Source organism: Aspergillus undulatus, assembly GCF_047715775.1.
Source record: "Aspergillus undulatus strain CBS 261.88 unplaced genomic scaffold BDV17scaffold_1, whole genome shotgun sequence".
In the NCBI taxonomy this organism is placed as follows: domain Eukaryota; kingdom Fungi; phylum Ascomycota; class Eurotiomycetes; order Eurotiales; family Aspergillaceae; genus Aspergillus; species Aspergillus undulatus.
Window position 1 is genome coordinate 436,459 of NW_027396605.1, and position 25,445 is coordinate 461,903.

Consider the following 25,445-nt stretch of genomic DNA (forward strand, 5'->3'; position numbering starts at 1 on the left):
ACACTCTCTTGATGTCCATGGTATGCAGCAGCCTGGAGAGCAGTCCCATAAATACCACCCTGGATATTGATATCTGCTCCCCGGTCAAGAAGTAGTTTCACAGCCTGTTGACTATCCCCAATCACAGCAGCCTGGAGAGCAGTCCCATAATAACCACCCTGGATATTGATATCCGCTCCCCGGTCAAGAAGTAGCTTTATAATTTCTTGATCTCTGCTTAGTGCAGCAGCCTGGAGAGCAGTCCCATAATCACCACTCTGGATATTAATATCCGCTCCCCGGTCAAGAAGTTGCTTCACAATCTTTTGATATCCGATTAGTGCAGCAGCCTGGAGAGCAGTCCCATAAAAACCACCCTGGATATTAATATCTGCTCCCTGGTCAAGAAGTAGCTTCACAATCTCTTGATCTCTGCTTAGTATAGCAGCCTGGAGAGCAGTCCCATAATTACCACCCTGGATATTGATATCCGCTCCCCGGTCAAGAAGTAGCTTCACAATCTTTTGATGTCCCATGTATGCAGCAGCCTGGAGAGCAGTCCTATATTTACCACCCTGGATATTGATGTCTGCTCCCCGGTCAAGAAGTAGCTTCACAATCTCTTGATGTCCATGGTATGCAGCAGCCTGGAGAGCAGTCCAATAATCACCCTGGACGTTGGTATCTACTCCCTGGTCAAGAAGTAGCTTCACAGTCTCTTGATCTCCATCATAGGCGGCATCCAGGAGAGTATTTCCATGTTCACCACCCTGGGTGTCGACATTTGCTCCCTGGTCAAGAAGTAGCTCCATAGTCTCTTGATATTCCCTTAATGCAGCTGCCTGGAGAGAAGTTCTTTTCTCTGACTTAGTGATGTCCTTATATGCTATAGCACCTGTCATAATGTATTAGCTTTTTTTTTTGCAAAATGTTGACGACAAGATACAACCTTGGGATTTCCGACTCAATATACTGGGGTGGCATCCACTCGCATAGGTTATTAAAGCCGATAGTAGCACTCGCGCTGACTTTGATTCGCAACTAAATTCTCATCAGAACTTCGCCGCTCTCTGGCGGATATTCGTAGTTCTCGAGGTTTGCACGAGGTCAGAAGTTGCAATCAGGATGGCGCGGCTCGATCCAAGCTAGACGACGCACGAAAAAGCAATTAATGAATCAGCGAGAAAAATCGGAATAGCGCCTCAGTGCACCAATCATGTCTCACAATCATGTGTTTGCAGTCAGCCAGCCACTTTTTTGCCGGGGTTATTTGGTCAGGGCACAACCGACCGAAATATCGACCTCAGCTGACCTGATGCCCTGGAACGCGTTGGGCAGACATCAACGACCAAGTCCTTGGCGCCAATATCTACCACCAGAAATACAATACTCTTGTCGCTACTGGATACACCATATTAAACAAAGTCAGGGTTTATCTTCTGAGATCGAGGATGTACAGCTATTCCTCCGAAAGCATTTTCTTCACTGGCTGGAAGCAATGAGCCTGTTAGGTCTTATACCAGAGGTGGTGGGCATGCTTGATCTTCTCCAGGCAGATATACCAGTGAGTGATACAGGAGAAAGCCGATGATGATTTACTAATATGCACAGGGGGACTGATTCCGTATTAACTAAGTTTCTGAATAGTGCGAAGCGCTTTGTTCTGAAGAATCGCCAGATAGCTGATGAAGCGCCACGTTAGATTTATTGCGCAGGATGGGTATTTGCGCCTCGAACAGCAATGATTCGTACGGAGTTCCTGCAAGACCTTCCTAGTTGGATCTGCCAGTTGCCGCAAGTTAACAAAAAATGGAGTGCAGAATTACAGACTTGTCGACCGTGTACGACCGCTAGTCGTATGTAAGACCTGCCTATCTAGTATAATCAGAACTACGACGTCCGTTCACCGAGGTTTATGCAGAATTTTCTGCTATTTCCACGGTTTGAAAGTTATGTCTCTATTATCTGTGTATTTAAACCACCGTTTGCAGCTAGATTGAGAGAATCAGACCTTAATTCTTTGATATTATTAGTGGTTGATGTCGAGTAATTACGCCTACCGTGACGCTCCATATAGTAGTAGCCTGAATTTTAGTTCTCACCCTTCTCACTCCCCACTCGCTCAAGTAGGTAATATTCTCACCTTGTTCTCATCCATCTCACCTGCACTCACCCTAGTCTTAGTGTCTCTCACCCCTAGAAGCAGCAACATACTATCCGCGTTGATAATTGTGGCTTAAGTACGGCTGAGCGGACGGGAAGCCCTGTTCTCCACACCCTGTGGTCGTATGTATCATGTCTAGCAGAAGTAAGTTCTATATGGAGCGCAGTAAGCATTAACTGGGTGAGCTTAGAGTGATCACGCTTATCCTAGCGATAAATCTAAGTACCCGCTCTCTTACAGTAATCGATCGAAGATCTGGCTACCTAAGCCATGACTTTAAACACCGGCGCCTAACATGGCCATAAAAAATGTTGTTGCCTGGACTGGCTGTCAATGTGAGGTCTGATTTAAATTGTAAAGCGAGGACCTGTGAATTCCCGTTTGTCGTTAGTTTTGTCGCTTTCGGGTTAGCCGCCCGATACGCCGTATCGTCATCACCGCTGTCAACTTCTGTATCAGTACCTGTCCACTCCAAATCAACACCAGCCAGCCTACTAAGATCAAATGCATGAACTCCCAGGAGCCGGAGGTCTCCTGGGAACTATCTTACCTTTAACTATTCTATACTCTGTTATCACTGCTTATTCTGCAGGCGATTCTTGCTCCCCTAATACCCTTAGTCAGTCCCTATTTTGCTATAGATTTTTACCCTGTACTCTCTGAAGTCGGTCCCTACTCCTAGTCAGTTCCTATCTTGTAGTAGATTCCTACTCTAGAATAAAATCATGTACAATCCTCCCTCTGGGAGAGATTATCAGGGTTTTATAGGGGTGTTTAATAGTCTTGGCAGAAATATTATATACCCCGCTTGGTCTCAAGACCATGGATACAAGACTAACTTGGGTATTTATTTCTCCGGTTAACTATATAAGAGAAAAAAAATTAATTAATCCACAGGATATACTAACTTACTCTAGTACACGTATAGATATATATCCAGACTAATACCCAAGGCCCCGGCCTCTATATCTCTAGGTATCCTGGACACCACGCCTGATAGTCTGGTTAACCCTTGAGACCCTTGGCGCGGTCTTCGCTGGTCAGAGGTCTTCCAGTTATAAATATAGAGAGGCTCGAAGCGATTTCAACCCCGAAGAAGGTAACAAGGACAAGTTTAATTGTAACAAGGGGATATAGTATAAAGACAGCAGTAAGACTATATAATTAATTATATAGTTTAGTTATATTAGCTTGTCTAGCTTTAGTTCCTCTTCTAACTTTAATTTATTTAGATTAGGTCTATTAACTCCTGGCTCTGACTTGTTCAGCTCTGGTACCTCGTCCGAGTTCGACTTATTTACCCCTAGCTTGTCCGAAAATAAGACCAACCTATTCGGGTCGTCCGGTTTCAACATTTTGAGCTCCCATGCATCTAAGAATAGTTCCGATTCGACATCTTATCCAGGCCTGCTCAAGACTTGCTTGGCTCTGGCGCCATGTCCAGACTTAACATAACCAATCCTAGCCAAGTGACACTGCATCAAGACTATATGATTCCTAAGAATCGGTTCCCATGTCCCGCCAAATATGTGCTTGAAGAAATCGGTAGCAAATAAGGTGGAGAGTTCTTGGTAGGGGAGCCACCTGTTCAGGTCAATATATATATATATATGTATAAAGTATATTTACAATGCAACTCTTCATGTAGATCGAAAATGTCTTCTCACAAAGCTCGCTGCCGCGTGAATAGTCTCCTCCTGTTCTTTCTTCCACCCCAGAAGCACCCCAACAGCATACACATCATGCGGCGTATCCGGCACCTCCAAATGCTCAATCACATTCCCCGGTATCGCGCGATACCGCTCCACGGCACTCCTGACACTATCACAAAGCACCTCGGCGCCTCCTGCCTGCACAAATAGCGCCACGGGCGTCGCAAACGGATACAGCGCCGGTGACAGATATGGATCATCCAGTCGCACAATTTCCGGCGGCGCAATAGCTGCTGCTCCCCACGCCATCAGCGGCGCGTCGACATAGTCCGTTTTGCAATTTCGGTTTCGTAGGATAGCGGATTTGTCACCTTCCAGACAGTACTCGAGCGATGGCGAGAACATAAGGCATGCCCGGGGCAGTGGGAGGCTGGCAAGATCAAAACCTGATTCGACATCTGCGTTCTGCGGCGGGGCGAGCGTGTTGAATAGTCCTAAGTAGCGCACGAGAGCCAGCGCGGTGGTGGCACCAGAAGAATCGCCGGCGAGAACGATGCGGCGCGGGGAGATGCCGAGGTCTTTGACGAGATATATATACGCAGTGATTGCATCTTGCATGGGTGCTGGGTAGCCGGTCAGGGTTTTCTTGTCCCCTACAAGCCGATATTGAGGCCAGAATGAGCGTGTACCGGGACCCAGTGCTTCATTGGTCATTTCAGCAACATCCCCGGAATCTTCTGGCCGTCCTGTGAGCCACAGGAATGATCCAGAATGGAAAGACAAAACGACCACGTTGTTATCATCGTCGTTGTCGCAGCCGTCTGACTGCTGTTTTGGCGATGGTGGTACATCCGGATACCAAGTCCCTCCAATAACTTCCGGTTTAACATTCTGGTTGCTGGCAAATGGTCCACGGTATGCACTCGCTGCAGCTGGGTTGATAGTCACCCATTTATCACCCGTGTCCCCGGCTTCCAGTGTCAGCGATTGGGTGAAGCCGATTTCTCTGATGATAATAAAGGCGGTTTTGATAAGCTGCGTCCGAAGAGCCTGTGTGTAGGTCCACTGGGTGTTTGGGCGTAGAGGACTGAAGATGTAGAGGAGGCCATAAGATATGATTAACAGGATGACACGAGGTATTGCAATAATGCACCAAATGGCGCAGCCTGGCTGTCTAGTGCGCCAATCATTAGGGACTGCGTTCGGATCCGCATATTCAAGCATTTTTGCTGGCCCGCATTAAGTCGTGTATTGTAGATGCATATATATGGCTGATGGGAGAGAGCCTGGCAGAGGATGCCAACTCAATATTTATATGATTATATCAAAGCGCAATCGATCGCCGTGTCGGGACGAAAGCCGAGTGCGGCTGACTCGGATACAGTTATTTGATCTCTCCTAGACGAGCCCCTTCAGCCACTGGCACCATGTTAGCGCACCCCACCAGAAGCTCCGAACCCGACGAAATGGATTCCCAAAGCGACCTAGCCTTGCTGCATCTAAGAGCTTACTTGCGCCACCGGAAGAGCAAGCATCCTGAAGCTTTCAATCACCCACCGTACGTACGTAAGTTACTGCGAACTCTTTAATCTCCTCCATTCACGAGCATGCACACAGCCTCAATACCTACGTAACACAAATCAGCTCTGGCTCTCAGGAACTAGCAACCTACAGGCATGGCGAATCATACTTTACATATCGATTTACTAATTTGAAGCTAATTTACCTAGGCACTCCTGACAGGATTACTTTACGGCTATCCCGGCAGTGCCAATCATTTACCATGTAGGGAGGAATGCCTTGGGGCGCTTGATTGTGTCAATACGAGTAGTCCTGTCGTCTAGGGGTGGACCGTAAAATTTCAAATGACATGAAAAGAAATCTCATGACATACATTTCACCATCCCTACTGTCGTCAGAACCTTCTTGGCTGCTTGTACTGCGATTCTGGGGAGCCGCAGAGAATGCTACTGATATATACATGCGAACCACATTCATTTCTGGATACTATAAGTGGATTCCTGCTTACTGTCATCACTTCCGTCACTGTCATCAACTCGCCGCGGAAATGATGCCCGTGCTCGAGCGCCTCGGTACCCCCGTGGAGAACCGCATCTCCGTGCAGACATACTATAAGAGTCTGACGTGGAATGTGCTCAACGTGGTTAAGTATATCGCGCCAACGCCGGCTATGATGGTTACCCCCGAGTTTGATGTTTCCTGTCCGACGGAGGACCAGTTAGGTTGTTTTGAGGCGATGCTGGAGCCGAAGGAGTTGGGTATTTTGAAGGGGAAGGGCCATTTGGATTGGATTTTTGGGGATGTAGGGAGTATTTTGAGTAGGCAGTTGGATCTTTTGAAGAGGAGGATGGGGTTTTAGGTGCTGGGCATGGTTGTTGAGGCTTGGGGAACGGGCATTAGCCCGTTCCTGGAGCACCTGGTCTTCCTGGTCTTCCTGGACCTCCGTGGCAGAGTTAGCAGCCCCAACTTCTGCCTGCCTAGCAAGCATATCGTCAAGGAGTTCTTCAACCTCATCTGCTGTATTTACCGGATCACGGGCCGCATCCTCCAGTCTTCTTTCCAAGGTGTTGCTTTCCGGAGAGGCCACTCCTGGGTGCTCAATCAGCGCCCGATCGTCAGGGTCATGGCTTTGACGAGTATCACTTTTGCACGTAGTCACACGGTAGCAGGACAAGAGGTAAGCAATGTACTGACTATTCCTGTTATTGGTCGGGTTACATCAACCATATCTCGATTGTCCTTATTTACAAAAGGAAAGAAAAAAACACGCCGCCACCGACCGCCCAATACCGCCATCGCCAGTTCTACCGCGTCTGTCGCCGGCAGGCTACTGCAGCACCCGAGACATTATTGGGCGAGCTATACTTACTACTGACTCCCAAAGACCACAATAATACTTTTCTCGTTTCCCCAATTCTGCTCGAAACAAAGAGGGAGCGAAGCAAAGTGCCGCCCTCCGCCAACTAACTTACACAGCAGGCAGTTAGGCACGAACAGTAAGCGCCTTGGTCAATGATAACTAACAAGCGCGTCATCGAAAGAGAAAGTCCTGGCTTACTAAGTAATGACTAAGCATAACTGATTCCCAGTGGCAGGCGGTACTGGAGGGCAGTATGCTCCGACACTAATTGCTACCTAAGGCAGGCAGAAGTCCGTGCGTGGTACATTAGGTAATCAAACATAAACAATCGCACAGGTTGCCGCGGAGTACACAGGTCACGTCACCTTTTGCAAAGGGTCAGATGACCCCTACCCCCTCCACGTGACTGCGTCGCAAATTTGTCAGCATTTTCAAGTCACGCGACCCACCTCAATATATTTCAGTGGCTCTGATATTATTTTACATTTCTTACCTTTGCGTTCTCTACATTCTTCGAATTACAAGAGTCTACAATCAGTTATTAACCACTTGCCAAGTGGTTTCGGCATTATGGATACTGCTTCTAGTACTGGCGATAATGTTACAACAAGTGAAGAAGATATCACAAATACTGAACCCGAAAATGTTTGTAATCAGTTGCTAACCGCTTGGTAACTAATTACTGATTTTTTAATACTCGTTACAGGAACTATATATTCCCATTCCCTTGACTAATGCGAAAACATCACCTCTTACAACGCTTCGAATTCAGTATATTAATGACTTACCAGAGTATCCAGAGAGTCATATTCAAGGCTATACTTATGTTATTGCTGCAGGAGGTCGCACGCGCGATGAAATAGTGCAAAGTTTACATGAGGTAAGTAGTTGGTAACTGGTTCTTAAGTAATTGGCTATTGCTTACCAACTGGTTAGATTCAATATGCGAAACATCAGATAAAGGGACGAAAGCGGCCTATATACTGTCCACTTCTATTATGCAAGGCTGATAGATGGTCTTGGGAGTGCTCGGGTATTTATACATGCGAATATCTAAGCCCTTTACTTTTGTCTAGCCATCATACTTTGGTTGATGACGATCTTTGGAATAAGATCCGACAGTCTCAACAGCAAACCCAGACACTAGATAATGAGGCCAAGCGAAATGCATATAGGTAATCACTAGTTTACAACTGCTTGAGAACCACTTGCTAATTGGTTCTAGCTATTTCCGCTCAAAGGTGACCTTTTTCCGGACAGGTCGTGCGTGTATAGATCAAGTTTCATCATGCAAGCCAGTTTTCAAACGATATTTAATACCAGTAAGCTATTACTTGCAAGGTACTTGCCAACTAGTTACTAACTACTTAGGATGTCCTTGGTGAATACCAACCTTATATTGGATGTGTTAATGAAACATTTGATCCCTTACCAAAGCATCATCGAGGACCAGTTCGAGGCCATACACAGTTAGACCTGGATTTTCTTGAAGACCTTTTTAATAAGGGTATTCTCCCAGCTGCAGAGGAGTGTGGTGCTTTCGAACCATTAACTTCGCGGAGAAAGTATTGTGGTAAGTACTTTACAAGTACTTGGGAACTGTTTGCTAAGCGCTTAAGACCGTGATCATCCACAAGGTGCAGGCAAATTTAAACATACAAAGTGTAATGTTACTTTTAATGCCTTTGTACCTGTGGACCTGGGTCAGTGTCCATATATTTTATTTATATCTCATGGTATACACAAGCATCCTCCACCACCTCCAACAAAGCCCCCAGAGCGAATCCTACAAGGGGTTAAAAGAATTATACAGCAAATACAAGATCCTGCGATAACAACAGGTAAGTACTTGTCTAGTACTTGGGCGCTGGTTAGTAAGTGGTTACTAACTAGTTACAAGCCCAATTTCTTCGCAGTCCACAGCTTGAGATATTTTGTAAGCAGTATAATGCTTCGACACTTGCTGAGATCCATTTATCCTTCGCAAATAAGGATAAAATTTCAGCAGTTATTCAAAAACAACGCCTACTTTCATATCCAAATGGCCAGGATATTAATGGGTTACTTTTCCTTAAGCAAATTGACCAACATATAAATGTAAGTAATTCCTAACTGGTTTACAAGTACTTTCGAAGTAGCTTACAAGTGCTTTCTTTCCTAGGAGTATGTTCAGGAGATATACCATGACTCCGAGAGTACTATGGTTATATGTGGGTTTAAAAAGCAGATTGAGCTTTTAACCAAGCTCTCCTCTTTTGAGGTAGACATGTCTTATAAGCGCCTTCGGTCTAAGAATATGAATGAGGTCCTTTTTGCAACATTTCTACCTGACCAGTGCAAAGGTAAGAAAGCATAAGTACCTCGTAACCACTTGCTAACTACTTGCCAACTAGTTATTACGTTACTCCGGGTGTTTACCAATCAAGATACTACCCACGGCTACTATCTCCTTTTCAAACGGGTATTTGCTTTATTACAAAATATTACGCAGCAACCTGTTCTTTTTGATTCAATTCATGGATCTGGGATTTATGGTATTATTGTTGATATGGATAATAAGCAGTATACTGGTAGGTGCTTACTAACTATTTGCAAACCACTTGCTAACTGGTTAGGCCTTGGTCAGTATCTCCATGAAATTGATCCGCAACACCGGAGTGTTACATGGCAAGCTCAGCATCTACTAGTCTTTTGCCGCGTTCACTTTCAACGAACAGTTTTAGGTGCAATTGGAACAAAAAAGAAAGGGTCTGCCCTTTGGAGCCGTATGATGAGCCTTTTAGACTGCAAATCAGAGGCTGAATATGATCAGCTAATTAATTTATTTATTGGTGATAACTACCTGGTAACCAGTTCACAAGCACTTGCTAACTGCTTATAGCTAACGAGGCCAAGCCAGTTCAAGATTGGGCTGCGCATAAAAGAATCCCAGTTATAAAAGCAGGATTGAACGAAGCATGCTCAGGAATTCCCAATATATATTTTCGAAGGCTTCGCAACCATACTAATGCAGTCGAGCAATCCCATTATAAGTCAAACGCATTGGGGAGATACCTAACATTAGTGGAGGCAGTAAAGAAGTAAGTACTTGGGAACTACTTGGTAACTGCCTGCGAACTATTTGCTAACTAGCTAATGTTTTATTCCTTTACACCAGCTCTGCAAAACTAGATAAGGATGATATTATGCAGTATCAAGGCTATACAGACTTTAATATTCACCATTCATACCGGACTTCCAATATGGAGACAAATTACCTCTGCCATATGCAAAGAGATAGTATATATAACGCCAACCACTTCATAAGCGTTTGCTAACTGCTTTGGTAGGAAGCCGGAAGCGCCGCCGCTCTGTTTTATCTACTAGTTCTATTGAGGAAATAGGGCCTGCACAAGCGCCCCGAAGCACTACAAGATCACGATCTCGGTCTGCCCGATATAGTGATAGTCAGTAAGTTCCCAAAAACTAGTTGTTAACTAGTTTATAAGTACTAAGCAAGTGGTTAGTTCTATCCAGTCTTCGCAGGACCTTCGGCGTGTTGCATCCACCAATGCCCTAAATCTTGAACAAAGACAGCAAGAACTCCAGATTAAAAAGCTTGAAATAGAGCTTAAGCAGGAGGAAGAGAAAGCACGCTTGCAACAGCTAGAAAATGAAAGGCTTGAACTAGACCTTATAGAACGTCGGATAAGGATACAAAATGAGCAGGCGGGTGATATCTAAGTGGTTGGCAGGTGGTTAGTAAGTGGTTAAATAGCAATTAGATTCCTAATCTTAGTATAATTTTATTTATCAATACAAAACCTTTTGAACTTTATTATAAATATTACTTATACTTATAAGAGACCTACTTAGGAAATAGTTTAATGAATATTCTACTCAAAGCGTCAGGTTTAAAAATATATATATTATAGATTAGCTTGTTAAAGCTGGCCCACCACTTCCCAAGTGATTGTTAAGCAGTCAAACTTGCTAATTACTGATAACTATAAACAAGACCTTTTTCGATACATAAACTCCTTACACATCGCGAAATTCCTTTTACAATCTACCATTTAAATACTTGCTAAGCAGTTGGAAATCACTTAGTATCACTAGCTATCTAGATGTAGCTGCTACTTGTGAAGTCATGAAAAAGAACTAAGGGCTAAACTATTTATTAAGTAGCTGCTAATCAGTTCTCTCCTCTGCACCTTCAGTTTCGGTAGTTTCAGTATTCGCAGTAGAGTAACGGGCGGCCGGGGTAGGATGTATATTACCGCAGTCGAAAAGGATAAAATTATCATATTTATTTATGTCTTTGCAGCAGTCATTCCGGTTACTGCAAGACTCGCAAGGGACAGTACCGCCAAGATTAACCGCCTGCTTGCGCATGTTCGTAATATGGATCTGTTGAACCAGTCAGCAGGCGCTTGGGAAGCAGTTATCAAGTAGTTAACTTACTGAACCACCCTGCTTGCGGGGCAAGGGGGGGAGGGAGGGGGTAGCCGGAGAAGTGCTGTCAATCGAAATGCTCCGGCCGTGGGAGACTGTCGAGGGGGTCTGCGCGGCACCAGCGTTGTTCGGCTCGATTCCAGCAAATAAGCTCTTGTACCATCCTAACCGATTGGCAAGCGGTTAGCAAGCAGTCACCAAGCAGTTGAACGGGCATACTGGCAGCCTCGTCGATTTCTTTCTGGGAGGCTCGGCCCCCAAGGTTCCCGCCTGGTAGCGCGTGCTCTCCGTGACTCGCAATATGAGAGCGCAGGTTGTTGGTGGCCGTGTACTTATGCTAACCGGATGGCAAGCAGTTAGGAAGCAGTTGTAGAGTGGTTGGAGGGGGAACTTACAGTCGCCTTCGAACAATCTTCCACGCGGCAGAAGATCTCTCCGTAATGGATTTTGATTTCCCAGTTCTCGTTCTAAGCAGTTACCGTTCAGTTAGCAAGCAGTTACCAAGAGCTTAGGAACTCAACACAAGGCTTACCTGTTCGTATGCAGGTAACTGCAGGTTTCCGCTTCCGACTTCTCGAAGATACCACTGATACCACTTCTAATCGTAACTATTAACTCTTGAGCGATTCAAATGCTTTCTAACTGGTTAGAAAGTATAAATAAAGCAAGAAAACTTACATTTCCCCGAAGGGCAGCCATTTTGGGTGGTAATATGGGTAACCGTAAGCGTATGAAAGGGGTGGGGTGACCTGAAACCCTTTTTTTGATTTTTGTGGATCATGTGATTTAATTTTGGAGTCGCTTGAGTATTACTAATCCGTTTGGGTCATCCCACTAAAATCACGGGGTCGGCTGAGCTGTATCCTGGTTGCCGCGTCGCTTCTTGTGTCATGTGTTCCGTCGCCCAGTGTCCCAGCAGGGGCGTCCCTATCCGCTAGTTTTCCTGATATCGAGATTACGGTCAGCTATGCAGGACGACATTGCTGAGTTACGACGTCAACTAGAGGAAGCGAGGCACGCACAGCAAGAGGCAGAACGGCGACAACAAGAGGCCGAACAGCGACAGCAAGAGGCAGAACAGCGACAGCAAGAGGCAGAACAGCGACAGCAAGAGGCAGAACAGCGACAGCAAGAGGCAGAACAGCGACAGCAAGAGGCAGAACAGCGACAGCAAGAGGCAGAGCAGCGACTGCAACCTAATACCCTGTTTCACCTTCTCGACCACTGCCACGAATCTCTATCGCGGGAGATTCGAGTTGAAACAGATGCGACCTTGACAACCCAAGGCAACGTGACTAACCCAGTCAACCGACTTTTCCCCAAACAGATAGTCCCTTGGCTTGATTTTCCTGATCTCCAAGAGCAAATCTGGGAGAAACTCGAGCGTGCAGTCGACTTTACCTCACGTCCACTCTTTCCTTCTGATACCCAGCTAGATTACGTCGCAACGAACATCCGGAACCGGACGATTTACTCAGAAGCAACTCTACGAAACTTCGAGCGAGACACCGTTGATAACTTTGTTGAACACATTATCGAGGCTTTACGGGGTGATGAAATTCTGCGACAGGAGTTTGGTATAGAGGGTCGAGTGGCATTTTATGACCGCGCGAACTCAACCTCCCTGGATCAATCAACAAGTAGTAATCGCGGGAGAGATGGAAGGAAAGGGAAGGGCAAACAAATAGCGCAAAGTCAAAAGAGGAATCACTTGGGAAGGCGACGCAATCGCCGCGCTGATCAGTCCTGTGTTCATGTCATAGCCGACGAGCACCAGACACCACTTTACGCGGTGGAGTTTAAGGCCCCTCATAAGCTCACGGTCGCTGAGTTAGTTGCGGGCTTGCACGAGGTTGACCTGGCGCGCGATGTTATTGATCAGGAAGGCGACACCTTTGAGTTTCATGCCACCCATCTTATCGCTGCTGTTGGCACTCAGATATTCTCATACATGCACGACCTGGGGATTCCGTACGGGTGCATTCGGACAGGGGAGGCATTTGTCTTTTTGCATATTCCGGCGGATCCCACTATACTTCAGTACTACTTGTGTGTTCCAAACGAAGACGTGCGGGCGGGCGACAAGAGTTGCATCCACCGGACTGCTGTGGGCCAGATGCTTGCGTTCACCCTCCAAGCGCTGGCAGCCAAAGCTCCACCTCAAGAATGGCATGATACCGCAGATGAACAGCTTTCAACTTGGAAAGTCGAATACTTGGATGTCTTGCGCCATATCCCTGAAACAATACGCAAGGAACCGCCGCCCTCTAATTATCGACCTTCGCGCTGGAAACCGCTCCCAAAGATCCACAATACACGTTCCCGCGCTCGCTGTGATCCAGGTGTATCTACCCCAGAAGGCTCTCCAAGCGAAAGTAACGACAGTGACGAAGAACTGTCTTCGCCGTCTACCGCACCAGCCACGTACAAATCAAGCCGCAGAAAAGGTAGCGAACGTCAATCAACTGGCGGACGCGAGCAGGTGTCGCATGACCAGAGAAACAAAGAGGCACCCTCTCAGGACAACAGGCAGAGACCATTCTGCACCATGAATTGCATCCGTGGTATGGCCAACCGAGGTCCCCTTGACAATGAGTGTCCCAATCGGCAGCGCCACGGTGGTCAGCGGCATTCAATAGACCCGTGTGGGTTTACGCGCAAGTTGCACCGTCAACTTGTCCAGAATCGAAACGAGGGGTTTGAGCCACTACACATCCGAGGTCGGACAGGGTATCTCTTGAAAGCAACCCTATTATCTCACGGGTATACTGTGCTTATCAAGGCCACAACAAAGGAGAAGGAGTATGCTCTTAAAGCAGAAGTGGATACTTATCGTTGCCTCCAAAGCTTGCAAGGGGATCAAATTCCAATCTGTTTAGGCGACTTTGAGCCAAACATCAAATACTGGTACCACGGTGAACTAATGACGCATATGATGATCCTGAGCTGGTCTGGAACTAGGCTTCAGCAAATAATCAACAACGAAAACTCGGCTTTCTTCCACGAAGAGCGCAATAAGTGTCTGTCCATCCTCCGATCGCACGGTGTTGTCCACAAAGACAAAGAATGGCGTAATATGTTATGGGACCATCTTACCAGACGTTTGGTTGTCATTGACTTAGAGGACGTGGAGTGGCTCGAGCAGCCTAAGCGGCCCCGGCCCCTTCAACCAACGCCTGGCAATCTATGTCATGTCGCGAGGGCGCGGAAGAATAAACGAAGGCGCCTGTCCAGCCTACCTGCTACCTGCACCACGTGATGGTCCGTTTAGAGTAGCTGGTTCCTGTCTTATTCAAAGAAGGATCTTTCTTTTACCATAATAGAAATTAGGTAGTTGGTAGGACCAGGTGGCTTCTAGGGGCCCGATGCTACGCTGTGGCTATTTTCACCACGCCCTGATGAGAGCTCCTGACTAACTACTATCGATACCAAGGATCGCAGAAAAGGTTAATGTTTGGGCAGTAAGGATCAGCCCTTTTGAAAGGCCAGCTGCCCATGTCAAAGAGACTCTATTTTTAAAGGCAGCCTTAACAATACAAACACTATATTATACTTCAGCGACGGGCCAGCACGGGAGCCTTGTTTGTACTCGACTGTGCTCCAATCGTGTCTTTAGCCAACCAATACAACCCGAGCCGGGTCTGCCTTAGACTAAGGAACGGTGAGCACTTTCTTTGGACGGAACAGCCACCCTGAGCAGTCAGACAACCTTCTACTGGCTCGCTTCCGGCATCCTAGGATGCTGGAACGCCCAGCTTGCGTAGTAGACCGCCCAGAGCGGCTATGCAGATATCTGACCAGCCGGCATTGGTTCAACACGAAAAAGCATTCCTCTTGATGAGATTATTGCAACTGAACCAGTAAAGCGAATTCGACACTTTAAACGGCCGGTAGCGGCGTGAGCCAAGAAGTATCGACGAATGTACCAGATAGTCAAATCTGTGAAGCGCCGCCAGGCTTCTTTTGGCTTGAATGGATGCCTTGAAGAATTGCAGTCAACAAAGTAAAATTTATCAGATAAGCCTCATGGCCGAAGTCCACGCTTGATTTTTACTGACCTCTACATGGAGAATAAGCCCCTATCGCCGCCGCTACTGTCATCACTATCACTAGTATCGTCGTCCTCGTCACTGCTTTCGATTTCAAACGGGTGAGCTTTACTAGACCCAAGTCCCGTGTGCTTCCTCTTGCGATTACCAACCCCCTTGGAGGGACGCCCCAATGTGCCCTCTGCCCGTCTTCAAATGGAACCAGAAGCAACAGGTTGGAAACTGTGTTCTTCAGGAGCGGATTACAGCAGGTCCAAGAAGTCATGGGTTTCTGGTATAGTTATATACCCGACCCTCTGACTAAGTCTCCGGAATCGCGCCGCTTTCTGTATTCTTCTCGGGTCTGAGCGGGTGGAATAGAAAATTGTTCATAGCTTAAGTAATTCATCAAAACAGCTGCCATGTGCTGATGGGCGTCAGGGAGCCAGGATATCCAACATTGCTCGAAATACTGTATGTGGTTGAATTGCTTCATTTTGTTGCCCCTCTAGTACTTCCAAACCTGTGGGGAGCACGCTCGTTGATTCCTTCTCACCTCCGTGGCTTTGAGGGCCAACGGTCACGTGATAGAACCCTGGCGGCTACTACCCTCTGACAAGACCCGATCGTTGGATGGTTCCGATTCAGCGGAGTTATGATGGGTCATGGAGTGGAGGCGGACCCACGCAGTTGGCATTGATATACAACCTGCGATAGCAGAGCTCATCCGACCCAGGCAGCTATGTAAACGCGGTGAAGTCCCTTGGATGTATTGAAAGCTAGATAGAGACACCCCAGGACTTACCCCCTGGCGGCCTGTGTCCCATTAGGGGATAGTGGAAAACGTGCCAAGTCACGAGCCACGGCCTATCGTCAGGCGGTGAAGCACGGTATTTGAACGTCTCCCACCACCCCACCTTCAGCCGCAAGCATTCATTTCTCTTCTTCTCCCCGGCGAACATCAGAAATGGCGGACCCCGTGAGCATTACTGCGTCAGTGCTAGCTATTGTTACAGCGGCCATTCAGTCGACAAACTCGCTCAAGGAAACTGTTAGGCGCTTCAAAGAGCGCAACAAAACTTTAGGCAGACTCCAAAATGAGCTTGAGGATCTCTCCAAGATCCTTGATTTGTTGGAACACGCTGTCAATACCGACGCATCAGTACTCGCACTTCTCCAAGGTCCGACAGCTCGATGCAGCCAGTTATGCCGCGAATTTGAAGATTCCCTGAAAGTTTTTAATGGAAAGTCAAAGACAGGCTTTCGAGATTGGACAAGAATGGAATTCATGAGGGGCGACATCAACGAGTTTATAGACACTATCGCAGGATATAAATCCACAATATCAGTCGGACTCGGTACTATTACAATGTTAGTTGCAACTCCCTGTCTACTTCCAATTTAACTAACATCTTTTTAAGGCGTACATCTAAAGTCTCCTACAAAGTCCTTGAAGAGTATAACGAGATGGTCAAGGATACATCATATAGTCTCGAGGAGCACTTGCAGCGCATTGACGAGAAATTAGCGAGACTTACGATCGAAAATAATGATGGCTTAGGTGGAAACATAGACCTAAAAGACGAGAGAGCGGTTACCAAGCAATGTCTTCGTATTTGTGAAGATGCAAGGTCTTATATCGAATCATTGACCAATCGGGAATCAGTCCTACGTCAAGACTCATCTCAGAACGTTACTGGTGAAGCTGCCGTGCAACAGCGCTTCAATGTGCAGCGGCTCACACGCCAAGCTCTGGATGAAAATCAAAAGAGCTTCGTGGAGATCATCGGGCACCTCCAAAAACGCCTAGAAGACTTGATAGTAAATGGGGACTCTGGAGACAATAATGAGCGATTGCGATTACAGGAAGATCTCGATATTTCAAAGCAGTGCCTCGAGGTGTGCCAAGTGGCCAGCGATGTCTCCAACCAGAAAATATTCAAAATTGGCGAGGTGGTTGCTGATGGTGAGAGCGATCAGGTAGTAGTGACAACTCTAGCGGATCTATTTGATGTCGAAAAAGCGCTCTCTAAAGGAAACTCGGCACAGCTGGTTGGCTCAATGGCGTCGGGGGACCTTTATCATTTGGTTGAAAAGCGTTATAACAGTCGTTTTGGGGCTTTAACTAGTGGATCTGACCTTACCAGACCTAGCGCTGCCAATCCGCAATTTGTCTATGACACTAGACAGCGCACACATGCCGTTTCGTCTAGGACTGGTTTCGATGAGCAGTCGCCTGGACCGAGCTCAAAATCTAGTACACCGTCTCCTAATGAAATGAGGAAACGGGTGACGGACGGTGCAAAATACCAGAATTAACTTCAATGCGTGAAATGGAACGAAGTCCCTTCGAGCAAGGTATTGGCTTTTGTTAATTTCGAGCCGAAAAATGGGAATACCTTAAATCAACTGTGATTTGTCATCGTCCGTTACCTACCAATCATAGTTAGCATTGCACACATTATGGCTTTAAGGATACCAGGTGGACTCTTGAATTTTCACGAGTGCTATCATAAGAGGTCCAGCAAATTCTATATCCCGTGCTGTATTGCACGGATGAGCAGCTTGAACTCTTCAATTCAATTGACTCCCTGTGATCTCAAGAAATCATTCAAACTGTGGATCAACTTTTTAGTATGAAATAAACTGTAGCCGCACCCAAATCAGCTCGCGGATCTAAGTCCATGTCTTGTTCCTAGATGAACATGTGGTTCAACCCTAGCCGTTCCTGGATGGTTTCACAATAGCAGCCGGACTTATAGAAAAGGGCTTCCTGAAGCAATACATATCAAAAACTATTTTTATACCTCAGACACCAGCCTCTCTCGAGCCGAAAATATCAGCGATAGAAAGTCTCGCGCAGGAGATTAGCAGCATATCAGTATTCACAGTTAGTCTCTGAGGTTGTCAGTATTCAAACCAACGACTACAATGGCTGGACCTCACCAACAAGACGTATGTTTTCTCTTCCCCTGACCCTTGCACGATTCTACGGCTAACTCTATCAATATTTATTATTACATTTCTCTAAAGTTTCCTCCAGCGGTGCATGAAAAAAGATAGTAAGTATAGAACATCAGAGTTCTATCCCAACAACTTTACTAATTCGGCATGAGTGCAGGGCCACGATATCAGGACTCAATGTGTTATAAAGAAACAAACATTGAGATGAATACAGAAATTAATCCTACAGATACTGGATTTGGCATAAACGCCCCCAAGAAAGCGGCAAAATGGATTTGCTATATGTAATAATTTTGGTAAGTATTAAGATTTGATACTTGAAAAATTATTCATTGTTGAGAACACGTATGGATTGGCTAATGCAAGAAGCCGATTCCCTTCACTTCGGCTGCTCGGAAGGTAGAGCCAGTATTTTGTCATAGTGGTGGACGAACTCAGGAATTTACTATCGAGATCTTCGAGGAGACAAAATCTGAGATCCGGGACCTGCGACATCATAGTTACGGCGGACTGGGCTATCGGAGGCAGAATATAAACCAGATAATTCGGTCACTTGTCTAGTTTATCGGTCGGTTTGAAGAGGGGAGAGGAAGATCTCGTTTTTGAGCAGGTCAACGGCCATTGCTTTGTATTCGGCGTCTCGATGACCCTTCATTGCTTCTCCGAAGTGCAGGTCCACGGGCCGGGCCATGATAAAGACAGTTAGATTATATAGACAGGTCGTGATGGTTCGCCGAACTTGCGCGTACTCGCTGTATACTGGAATTGATGTCGGAAGCCAGGCGACTAGTTCTAAGATAACGAGGACAATAACCAAACTGTTCGAGAACTGTGAATGTAACATCTCCAGCTTCTTTCCGAGCAGAAGCATCTTGTCCCAGGGCACGTCGTCGTCATTATCGCTGGGATGTACTTCCTCTTCAACGTACCAGAATGGGTGCCGGAAGAAAGCATCAATTACTGTCTTGTTAAGGAAGATCTCAACAAGCGTGCTGCCAAAATAGCGTTGTTGCTTGGGATGGACAAGAGAGTAAATGCTGTCAAAAGTCCTCTTGTACATTATAACCTTGCAGGGATGCAATTGCCTGCTGCTTTTCCCCTGAAGATAAGCTGCTCACATTCTCGCAGTCCGAAAGCAGACCCCAACTAAGACCACGTAATATCATAGATTACCAAACTAGTCGTACATTGAGGGCTGATCAATAATCTGATTCGGCCATCGCAACCAATCCCCCCACAAAGGCCCCAAGTAGCGCTTGACGGAAGAGATAATATACAGCCCCCCGTCACCAAACGTCCACATCTCACGATGCAAATGCAACAGGGCACCAAATTAAGAGAGGATGACGAGCGCTTCGGGTCGGCGCTCTGATAAAAGATCTATATACCGATCAGGAATCAGGACCGGCCAGGACAGGATGGGGCCAACTGCGGATAGATTCGTATAGTGTTTGCGGGTCCCGTTGATAGCCCTCTGCAAATCCTCGACTGCCTGTCGGTATATTTCCTTCGTAGCTGGGTCCATAGGGCTAGCATCTATTCGAGATTGCAGCTCGAGGCACTCGTGCCCGGAGACATCTTGGTCCAAGACCTTGCCTCGACCTCGACCTCGGGCAAGGACTTAAGAGGGGATTGCAAGAGCAAATGCCAGAACTGGTTGGTGACAGCGCGGACCCCGCGATGCAGCCGCAGTGACTGGATGAAGTCATCCAGGAACCCTTCAAAGGGACCTGCGCGGAATACCAGCTTCTCGCAGAGCATGTGCATAGCGAGGATGGAAGAAAACAAAAACACCGGGACGCAGATGTCGGGCGTGATGTCTATATTAGCGCTGTTGAATTCAGAGAGCGCATGAGTCTGTAGCTGGGCGGCGTGGTGTCTGTAGAACTACTGCTGTGGTGGTCGGATAATGCTCAGGTGTAATGCCGAAAACGCGAGGATTTGGTTCATCAGGAATGGCGCAGCCAATATGACTTTGGTCATTTCAATAGTAGAAAACCCAGCAGAGAGCTTTTCGAAGCCAAAGAAGGCCAGGATATCAGAGGTGAGGTGATGGAATAATTTTAGATGCAGCTTGTTGACTGGCAGGCTGTCGTCGCTTGCTCCAGGGACATCGGAGCTGCCTGATGGTGAATTGACAGGCGTTTTATCGGTGCCCTGCGGAGCACGGGACTTTGATGGTATGTTTGAACGGGGCGATTGGACCAGAGGATACGCTTTCGACACCAGATCTCCATATGAGCAGTGACGCTTTGAAATGTTGCAGTTCGCACATATCGGACGGCTCTCATCGCACTGGCGCATAGTGTTAGCTTCTCCAATCCCTACGCGATCGAATTTCTGCGGCGAGAGATACCTTTACATGACGCCGCTTGCATTCGATGCAACCTTTCCTTGACTTCCTATGAGGTTTCCTTGGATGATGGACCATGCTCCTAAGACCGCATGGATGCAGTAAGAACAAAGGTATCATTGGATCGGGCCCTCACAGATGCCACCAATAGCAAAGGGAAGCGTGAAGCGTACCTGCGTCCGAAAGATCTTCCAGAAATGTAGAAGCGTGGCGGCCAGAAAGAGAGCCAGGAAAATAATCGCTGCAGGCATGGAAGGCACATATTGCCAAACATAGTAGCCACTCTTCAGGGGCTCCAATTCGGCCATCTTCGAGGTATCCGGCTATTGTCTGAAGCTCTGTTTGGGTCTACCCCCTTGAGTCAGTTTTATACCTAATGCGAAGTACATCAGAAACAAGACGCCGCTTTCTGGAATTCTAGTGAGCAATAATCGCGGGCACTGTACGCGTATTTGGCCAGCGACAATTGGCTCAATGGAACCATCACTTAGGGTTAGATCTAGTCTAAACCTGAAGGGGCATACAGAGACGACATGATCCATAGGTTAGCGTGCCGAATTCATGATCAGCGCAATACGCGGAACTGTCGGCTCTTGATTCGCCAAACCTCTTTCCTTGTGGGCCATGACGATCGTTTGCTTCTTCCCCAAACGCTCACAGGTGCTTTCCATCGGGTCTGCTCCGTGAAGCTCTTCTGTCTGTCAAAGAATTCGAGACGCGTGTTTCCCACGTTGCACAGCACATTGATAGTCTGCAGCATGGATGAGCAACCACCAAGATATTCTGTCCTTGAAGCCGCTGGGTGGCCTGCGGGTGGCGCAAACGTCAGAGGTACCTTCTCAACCACGCGCCCTATTAAATGCTGCGATTCAACTAACGGGGGTAGATGATGGTCGTGTCGAGGTCGATCTTGACTCCAAGCTTTGCAGAACAGTCGCCAGGCTAATTCCTCTCCCGCAAGAGGAACCTACCCCTCCACCACCGCCCCCCTATGCTGAAAGGGCTGCTTGCGACCTTCAACTGAACATCGTCATTCAAGTCGTCGGTAGCCGTGGCGATGTCCAGCCGTTTATCGCGCTTGGGAACGAGCTGCAGCTTCATGGACACCGAGTTCGACTAGCTACGCATGGGGTATTTGAATCTTTTGTGCGGAACTCGGGTCTAGAATTCTACCCCATTGGTGGCGATCCGTCGGAGTTAATGGCATATATGGTCAAAAACCCGGGATTGATACCCCAGATGAATAGTCTGAAGAACGGGGATATTCAGCGCAAGCGTGCCATGGTAGCGGAGATGCTCCATGGCTGTTGGGACTCATGTATTAGTGATGACCCGGTATCTAAAGCCCCGTTTGTCGCCGATGCAATTATCGCCAATCCGCCGAGTTTTGCCCACATTCATTGTGCCCAGGCCCTGTCTGTTCCACTCCACCTGATGTTTACGATGCCATGGAGCAGTACGCGAACGTTTCCGCACCCTCTAGCGAACCTGAAATACTCAACGACTGAGCCGAGAACCGCCAACTATGTTTCGTATGGAATGGTCGAGTGGATGACGTGGCAAGGGTGCGGTAAACAATCTGCTTTGCCTTTTATTCTAGATGCTGACCGATTCTAGACTCGGCGATGTAATCAACGACTGGAGGGCTTCTCTGGATATGGAGCCTATACCAGCCACGGAAGGGCCCAACCTAGCAGAGACCCTCAAGGTACCATTTACCTACTGCTGGTCTCCATCCATGATGCCCAAACCACAAGACTGGGGTCCGCATATCGATGTTTGCGGCTTCTTCTTCCGCTCTCTTCCAGAGTATACCCCGCCCCCGGACCTCGACGCTTTTCTGCGCGCCGGTGATCCGCCCGTGTACATTGGCTTTGGGAGTATCGTGATCGACGATCCGGCCGCTATGACGGACCTGATACTCCGCGCTGTCAAGTCGTTAGGTGTGCGTGCAATCATATCCAGGGGGTGGAGTAACCTCGGCCAAGATGCTTCGTCGGATGACCAAGTGTTCTACCTGGGAGATTGTCCCCACGAATGGTTATTCCAGCACGTCGCCGCCGTCGTTCACCATGGAGGCGCGGGAACTACTGCATGTGGGCTGCGCTTTGGGAGAGCGACGGCCATTGTACCCTTCTTTGGCGAGTATGTCTTTCCTCATTCACAACAGAACGCATGTTGGTAAGCTAATGAATGTCTCTAGTCAGCCTTTCTGGGGGAATATGGTTGCCACGCGCAGGCTTGGTCCGGAACCTATCCCGTATAAATCCCTTGATGCACATAATCTCGCAGAGGCCATTCGGTTCTGCCTCCAGCCCATTGCGCAAGCTGCGGCTCGAGACGTCGCAGACCGAATGAGCAAGGAATACGGAGTCGCGGCGGCGGTTGCATCCTTCCATCGCAATCTACCCATAGATAGGATGCGATGCCAGCTTACCTCCGAGCCTGCAGTGTGGCGATATAAGAAGTCTTCCACGGCCCCCGTGAAGATGAAGATGTCGAGAGTCGCCGCGCACATTCTTGTCGAGCATCACCGGGTTAAAGTAAGCGACCTTCAGCCGTGAGTATACTATACCATTATCCATTTATCCTTGACGTGAGTCCGCGCAGAGTTAAAGTTGATTCCATGAAATGAACAGATACGAGATATCCCCGATCATTATCCAGAATCAGCGCTGGGACCCTGTCACCGGCACCACGTCCTCACTCCTCGGTACCGGAACTGATATTGTAAAGGCCACTGGCAATATCTTCTACCGTCCATATCAGGAATTTCGTCGCGCGCCAGCAGGCCCCTCGGAGATGGACGCTTCCTGCTCCCGGTCTCCGAGCACATCAAGTGAAGCATCCTCCATTGCTCCTCCTCTTCCTTCCAGCACCAAAAGCACCTCAAAGTGGGAGACCACTGGAGTAGCAGTGGGAACATCAGCGAAAAGCTTGGGCAAGGTAGTCGGATACTGGTATAAGGGCATGCTAGTGGACATGCCGCTAGCAGCAAGTGAAGGGCTAAGGGCCATTCCTCGGTTATACGGTGATGAGGTCAAAGACCATGGGGCGGTGCGGGACTGGAAATCCGGAGCGACAGTTGCAGGGAAGAACTTCGCGCATGGGATGACAGAGGGCTTGACTGGGCTCTTCACACAGCCGTATAAGGGTGGTCAGCAGGAGGGGGCGAAGGGGGTCATGAAGGGTCTTGCAAAGGGGACTGTTGGGGCTGCTACCAAGGTCTCTTCTGGTATGTTCACCTTGCATTCGTCTGCCGGGATTACGTGCCAACTGTGCTAACAATAAAGCATAGCGGCCTTGGGACTGGTAGCATATCCGGCGCATGGGATGATGAAAAGCTTGTATGCGGCAACACACTCCAAAACTAGGAAACAGATTCTGCAGGCACGCATAAGGGAAGGCAGCTATCTGGCGGAACATTCGGTTAAGGGACGGTTGAATCGCCAGTCTGTTCTTCGGAAGTTTGAGGCGCTACATCGAGAGGCTGTTGATGCTGCTATGTAGCTTGTCGTGTCTTGATTCTGGTGGAGCTTGATGGCATGGATCCTGGCTCTTTATCTTTAGGTATCCTCGGCCGTGGTGTCGAGGAAGTCTTACCCGTCTTACCTATGCTTACCCAATGTTTAGTGTCTATTACCTATAAGCCAGCAATACATCCAGAGTTCTATTCATGTCTAACAACGTTAATAATTGTGGCTTAAGTACAGCTAACCCTGTGTTTGTATGTACCAGAACCTTTCGAACAGTGCTTTATACGGAATGCATTGTAAGGGACGTCATCATCTAGCTAATAGTAAGTTCGGCGTTGAAGCGGAGTCTTAGCGGTCACCAAGGTCGACGAAAGCTTATATAAGAACTAGCTAGTACTCTGAAAATTATAGAAGTTATACAAGTCTATAAACTGAAGAATAGCCTATATTATTTAATATATGCTTATTCTTGGAACAAAATCTCAAATCTCAAATGTCAGGCCTCGAGCCTCAAGCCTAATTTCAAACCCCTTCACTCTCCCTCAAAAAGAACCACCCCCCATTATAATCCCGACACTCCATATCCACATTCCCAATTTCCCCCTCATAGGGCGCACATTGATACTTCGGCCCAAACTCGATCTTCCCTGCCGCCTGGCCCGCCGGCCCATCAACGATAACGTCCCAGTTGTTTGGGTCGGGCGCGCCGTTGGGAAGCCAGAAGAAGTAGTGCGTGTCCGCGCAGATTTCGCGGGCGACGTAGGTTGCGCCTTCGTTCCTGTATTGATATATGTATTAGTATGGAGGGCGAATAATTGGATGGGTTGGTGGCTGGGTAAGTGGGTGGTAAAGGGGTAAGTAACTCACCAAGCGCTGTGGCAGGTCGTAGAGCCCAGTGCGGCGCCGTAGGAGTCTCGTGCGGTTACGGTGATGGTTAGATCCCAGGTGTTGCTTTCGATGAGGTGGTAGAGGGTTATGTCGTCGATGCTGTAGGGGTAGGGGTTTGGAGTAGCCCTAGGTGCGGCGGCGGGGGCGACGCCGGGGGCTGCGAAGGCAGCGGTAGCGAGGGATGCAAGAGTCGCGAGTGTGAGCTTCATTTTGGTGAGATAGATCAAAAGAAAAAGAAAAGAAAAGAAATAAGGTTCCGATTGATTTGGTAAAGCGAGTGTGATACTAATGCTGATGATGTTGCTTAATTACTTGGGGGATATCGAGCCTTTATATCCCTTCCCCCGACCCAAGACTGATGATACTATTTTCACCATCACCAGTTACCTGCAGATACCTCTGTATGTCTCAAACATGTCTTACACCGTCCTCGTATCCGGTCATTTGAGGCGACGGTGGCGCATTGGCAATGAGACAATTCGTATTACTTCGGTGCATGTAAGCATTAGCACGCCAGCTGAACTGAACCCGCAGCTGCAGTCAGTCAATCAATCAGTCAGGAACGACTGTCTCATTAGGCGACTAAAACTCAGAATTGTGGCACGCAGCTGGAGGATCTATATTTG

The 25,445-nt window shown here is 47.7% G+C and overlaps 10 protein-coding genes across 10 annotated transcripts in view; 4 read left to right on the forward strand and 6 right to left on the reverse strand.

The window, feature by feature from the left end:
- BDV17DRAFT_248706 (ankyrin repeat-containing domain protein) overlaps nucleotides 1–1,181 on the reverse strand; it is a 4,163-nt gene extending 2,982 nt beyond the window's left edge. The window contains exons 1-2 of the mRNA XM_073756128.1: nucleotides 929–1,181; nucleotides 399–874 (exon numbers count right to left, since the gene is read on the reverse strand). Of these exons, the coding sequence (XP_073621063.1) occupies nucleotides 399–791 (393 nt within the window). The 5' untranslated portion in view covers nucleotides 792–874; nucleotides 929–1,181. The remainder of the gene's footprint in view (nucleotides 1–398; nucleotides 875–928) is intronic.
- A 2,359-nt stretch (nucleotides 1,182–3,540) lies between these two features.
- Nucleotides 3,541–5,019, reverse strand: BDV17DRAFT_278551 (Alpha/Beta hydrolase protein; the record flags this gene model as incomplete). The annotated part of the gene is made up of 2 exons (XM_073759551.1): nucleotides 3,541–3,727; nucleotides 3,881–5,019. The coding sequence occupies 2 exons, from the start codon at nucleotides 5,017–5,019 to the stop codon at nucleotides 3,541–3,543; spliced, it is 1,326 nt and encodes a 441-aa protein (XP_073621064.1).
- Nucleotides 5,020–5,866: 847 nt separating this feature from the next.
- fma-AT (acetyltransferase fmaC) lies at nucleotides 5,867–6,175 on the forward strand (the record flags this gene model as incomplete). Its single annotated transcript, XM_073760810.1, has 1 exon — nucleotides 5,867–6,175. The coding sequence occupies one exon, from the start codon at nucleotides 5,867–5,869 to the stop codon at nucleotides 6,173–6,175; it is 309 nt and encodes a 102-aa protein (XP_073621065.1).
- Nucleotides 6,176–10,846: 4,671 nt separating this feature from the next.
- On the reverse strand, nucleotides 10,847–11,809 carry BDV17DRAFT_278553 (uncharacterized protein; the record flags this gene model as incomplete). The annotated part of the gene is made up of 6 exons (XM_073759552.1): nucleotides 10,847–11,065; nucleotides 11,120–11,274; nucleotides 11,330–11,447; nucleotides 11,506–11,577; nucleotides 11,643–11,696; nucleotides 11,789–11,809. The coding sequence occupies 6 exons, from the start codon at nucleotides 11,807–11,809 to the stop codon at nucleotides 10,847–10,849; spliced, it is 639 nt and encodes a 212-aa protein (XP_073621066.1).
- A 268-nt stretch (nucleotides 11,810–12,077) lies between these two features.
- On the forward strand, nucleotides 12,078–14,369 carry BDV17DRAFT_278554 (uncharacterized protein; the record flags this gene model as incomplete). The annotated part of the gene is made up of 1 exon (XM_073759553.1): nucleotides 12,078–14,369. One exon carries the CDS (start codon nucleotides 12,078–12,080, stop codon nucleotides 14,367–14,369), a length of 2,292 nt encoding a protein of 763 aa, XP_073621067.1.
- Nucleotides 14,370–16,032: 1,663 nt separating this feature from the next.
- On the forward strand, nucleotides 16,033–17,819 carry BDV17DRAFT_248728 (uncharacterized protein). Its single transcript, XM_073756129.1, has 2 exons — nucleotides 16,033–16,509; nucleotides 16,560–17,819. The coding sequence occupies exons 1-2, from the start codon at nucleotides 16,106–16,108 to the stop codon at nucleotides 17,455–17,457; spliced, it is 1,302 nt and encodes a 433-aa protein (XP_073621068.1). The 5' UTR covers nucleotides 16,033–16,105; the 3' UTR covers nucleotides 17,458–17,819.
- A 523-nt stretch (nucleotides 17,820–18,342) lies between these two features.
- Nucleotides 18,343–19,298, reverse strand: BDV17DRAFT_3439 (uncharacterized protein). The gene has a single exon (XM_073764380.1). The coding sequence runs from the start codon at nucleotides 19,160–19,162 to the stop codon at nucleotides 18,665–18,667; it is 498 nt and encodes a 165-aa protein (XP_073621069.1). The 5' UTR covers nucleotides 19,163–19,298; the 3' UTR covers nucleotides 18,343–18,664.
- On the reverse strand, nucleotides 19,280–20,729 carry BDV17DRAFT_278556 (Zn(II)2Cys6 transcription factor domain-containing protein; the record flags this gene model as incomplete). The annotated part of the gene is made up of 5 exons (XM_073759554.1): nucleotides 19,280–19,405; nucleotides 19,451–19,631; nucleotides 19,694–19,981; nucleotides 20,036–20,458; nucleotides 20,629–20,729. 5 exons carry the CDS (start codon nucleotides 20,727–20,729, stop codon nucleotides 19,280–19,282), a joined length of 1,119 nt encoding a protein of 372 aa, XP_073621070.1.
- BDV17DRAFT_248733 (uncharacterized protein) lies at nucleotides 20,585–24,060 on the forward strand. Its single transcript, XM_073756130.1, has 4 exons — nucleotides 20,585–22,020; nucleotides 22,073–22,600; nucleotides 22,659–23,015; nucleotides 23,095–24,060. The coding sequence occupies exons 1-4, from the start codon at nucleotides 21,218–21,220 to the stop codon at nucleotides 23,738–23,740; spliced, it is 2,334 nt and encodes a 777-aa protein (XP_073621071.1). The 5' UTR covers nucleotides 20,585–21,217; the 3' UTR covers nucleotides 23,741–24,060.
- A 107-nt stretch (nucleotides 24,061–24,167) lies between these two features.
- BDV17DRAFT_248735 (uncharacterized protein) lies at nucleotides 24,168–25,106 on the reverse strand. Its single transcript, XM_073756131.1, has 2 exons — nucleotides 24,799–25,106; nucleotides 24,168–24,709 (listed from the first exon to the last, which is right to left on the reverse strand). The coding sequence occupies exons 1-2, from the start codon at nucleotides 25,026–25,028 to the stop codon at nucleotides 24,454–24,456; spliced, it is 486 nt and encodes a 161-aa protein (XP_073621072.1). The 5' UTR covers nucleotides 25,029–25,106; the 3' UTR covers nucleotides 24,168–24,453.
- Nucleotides 25,107–25,445: the final 339 nt, after the last annotated feature.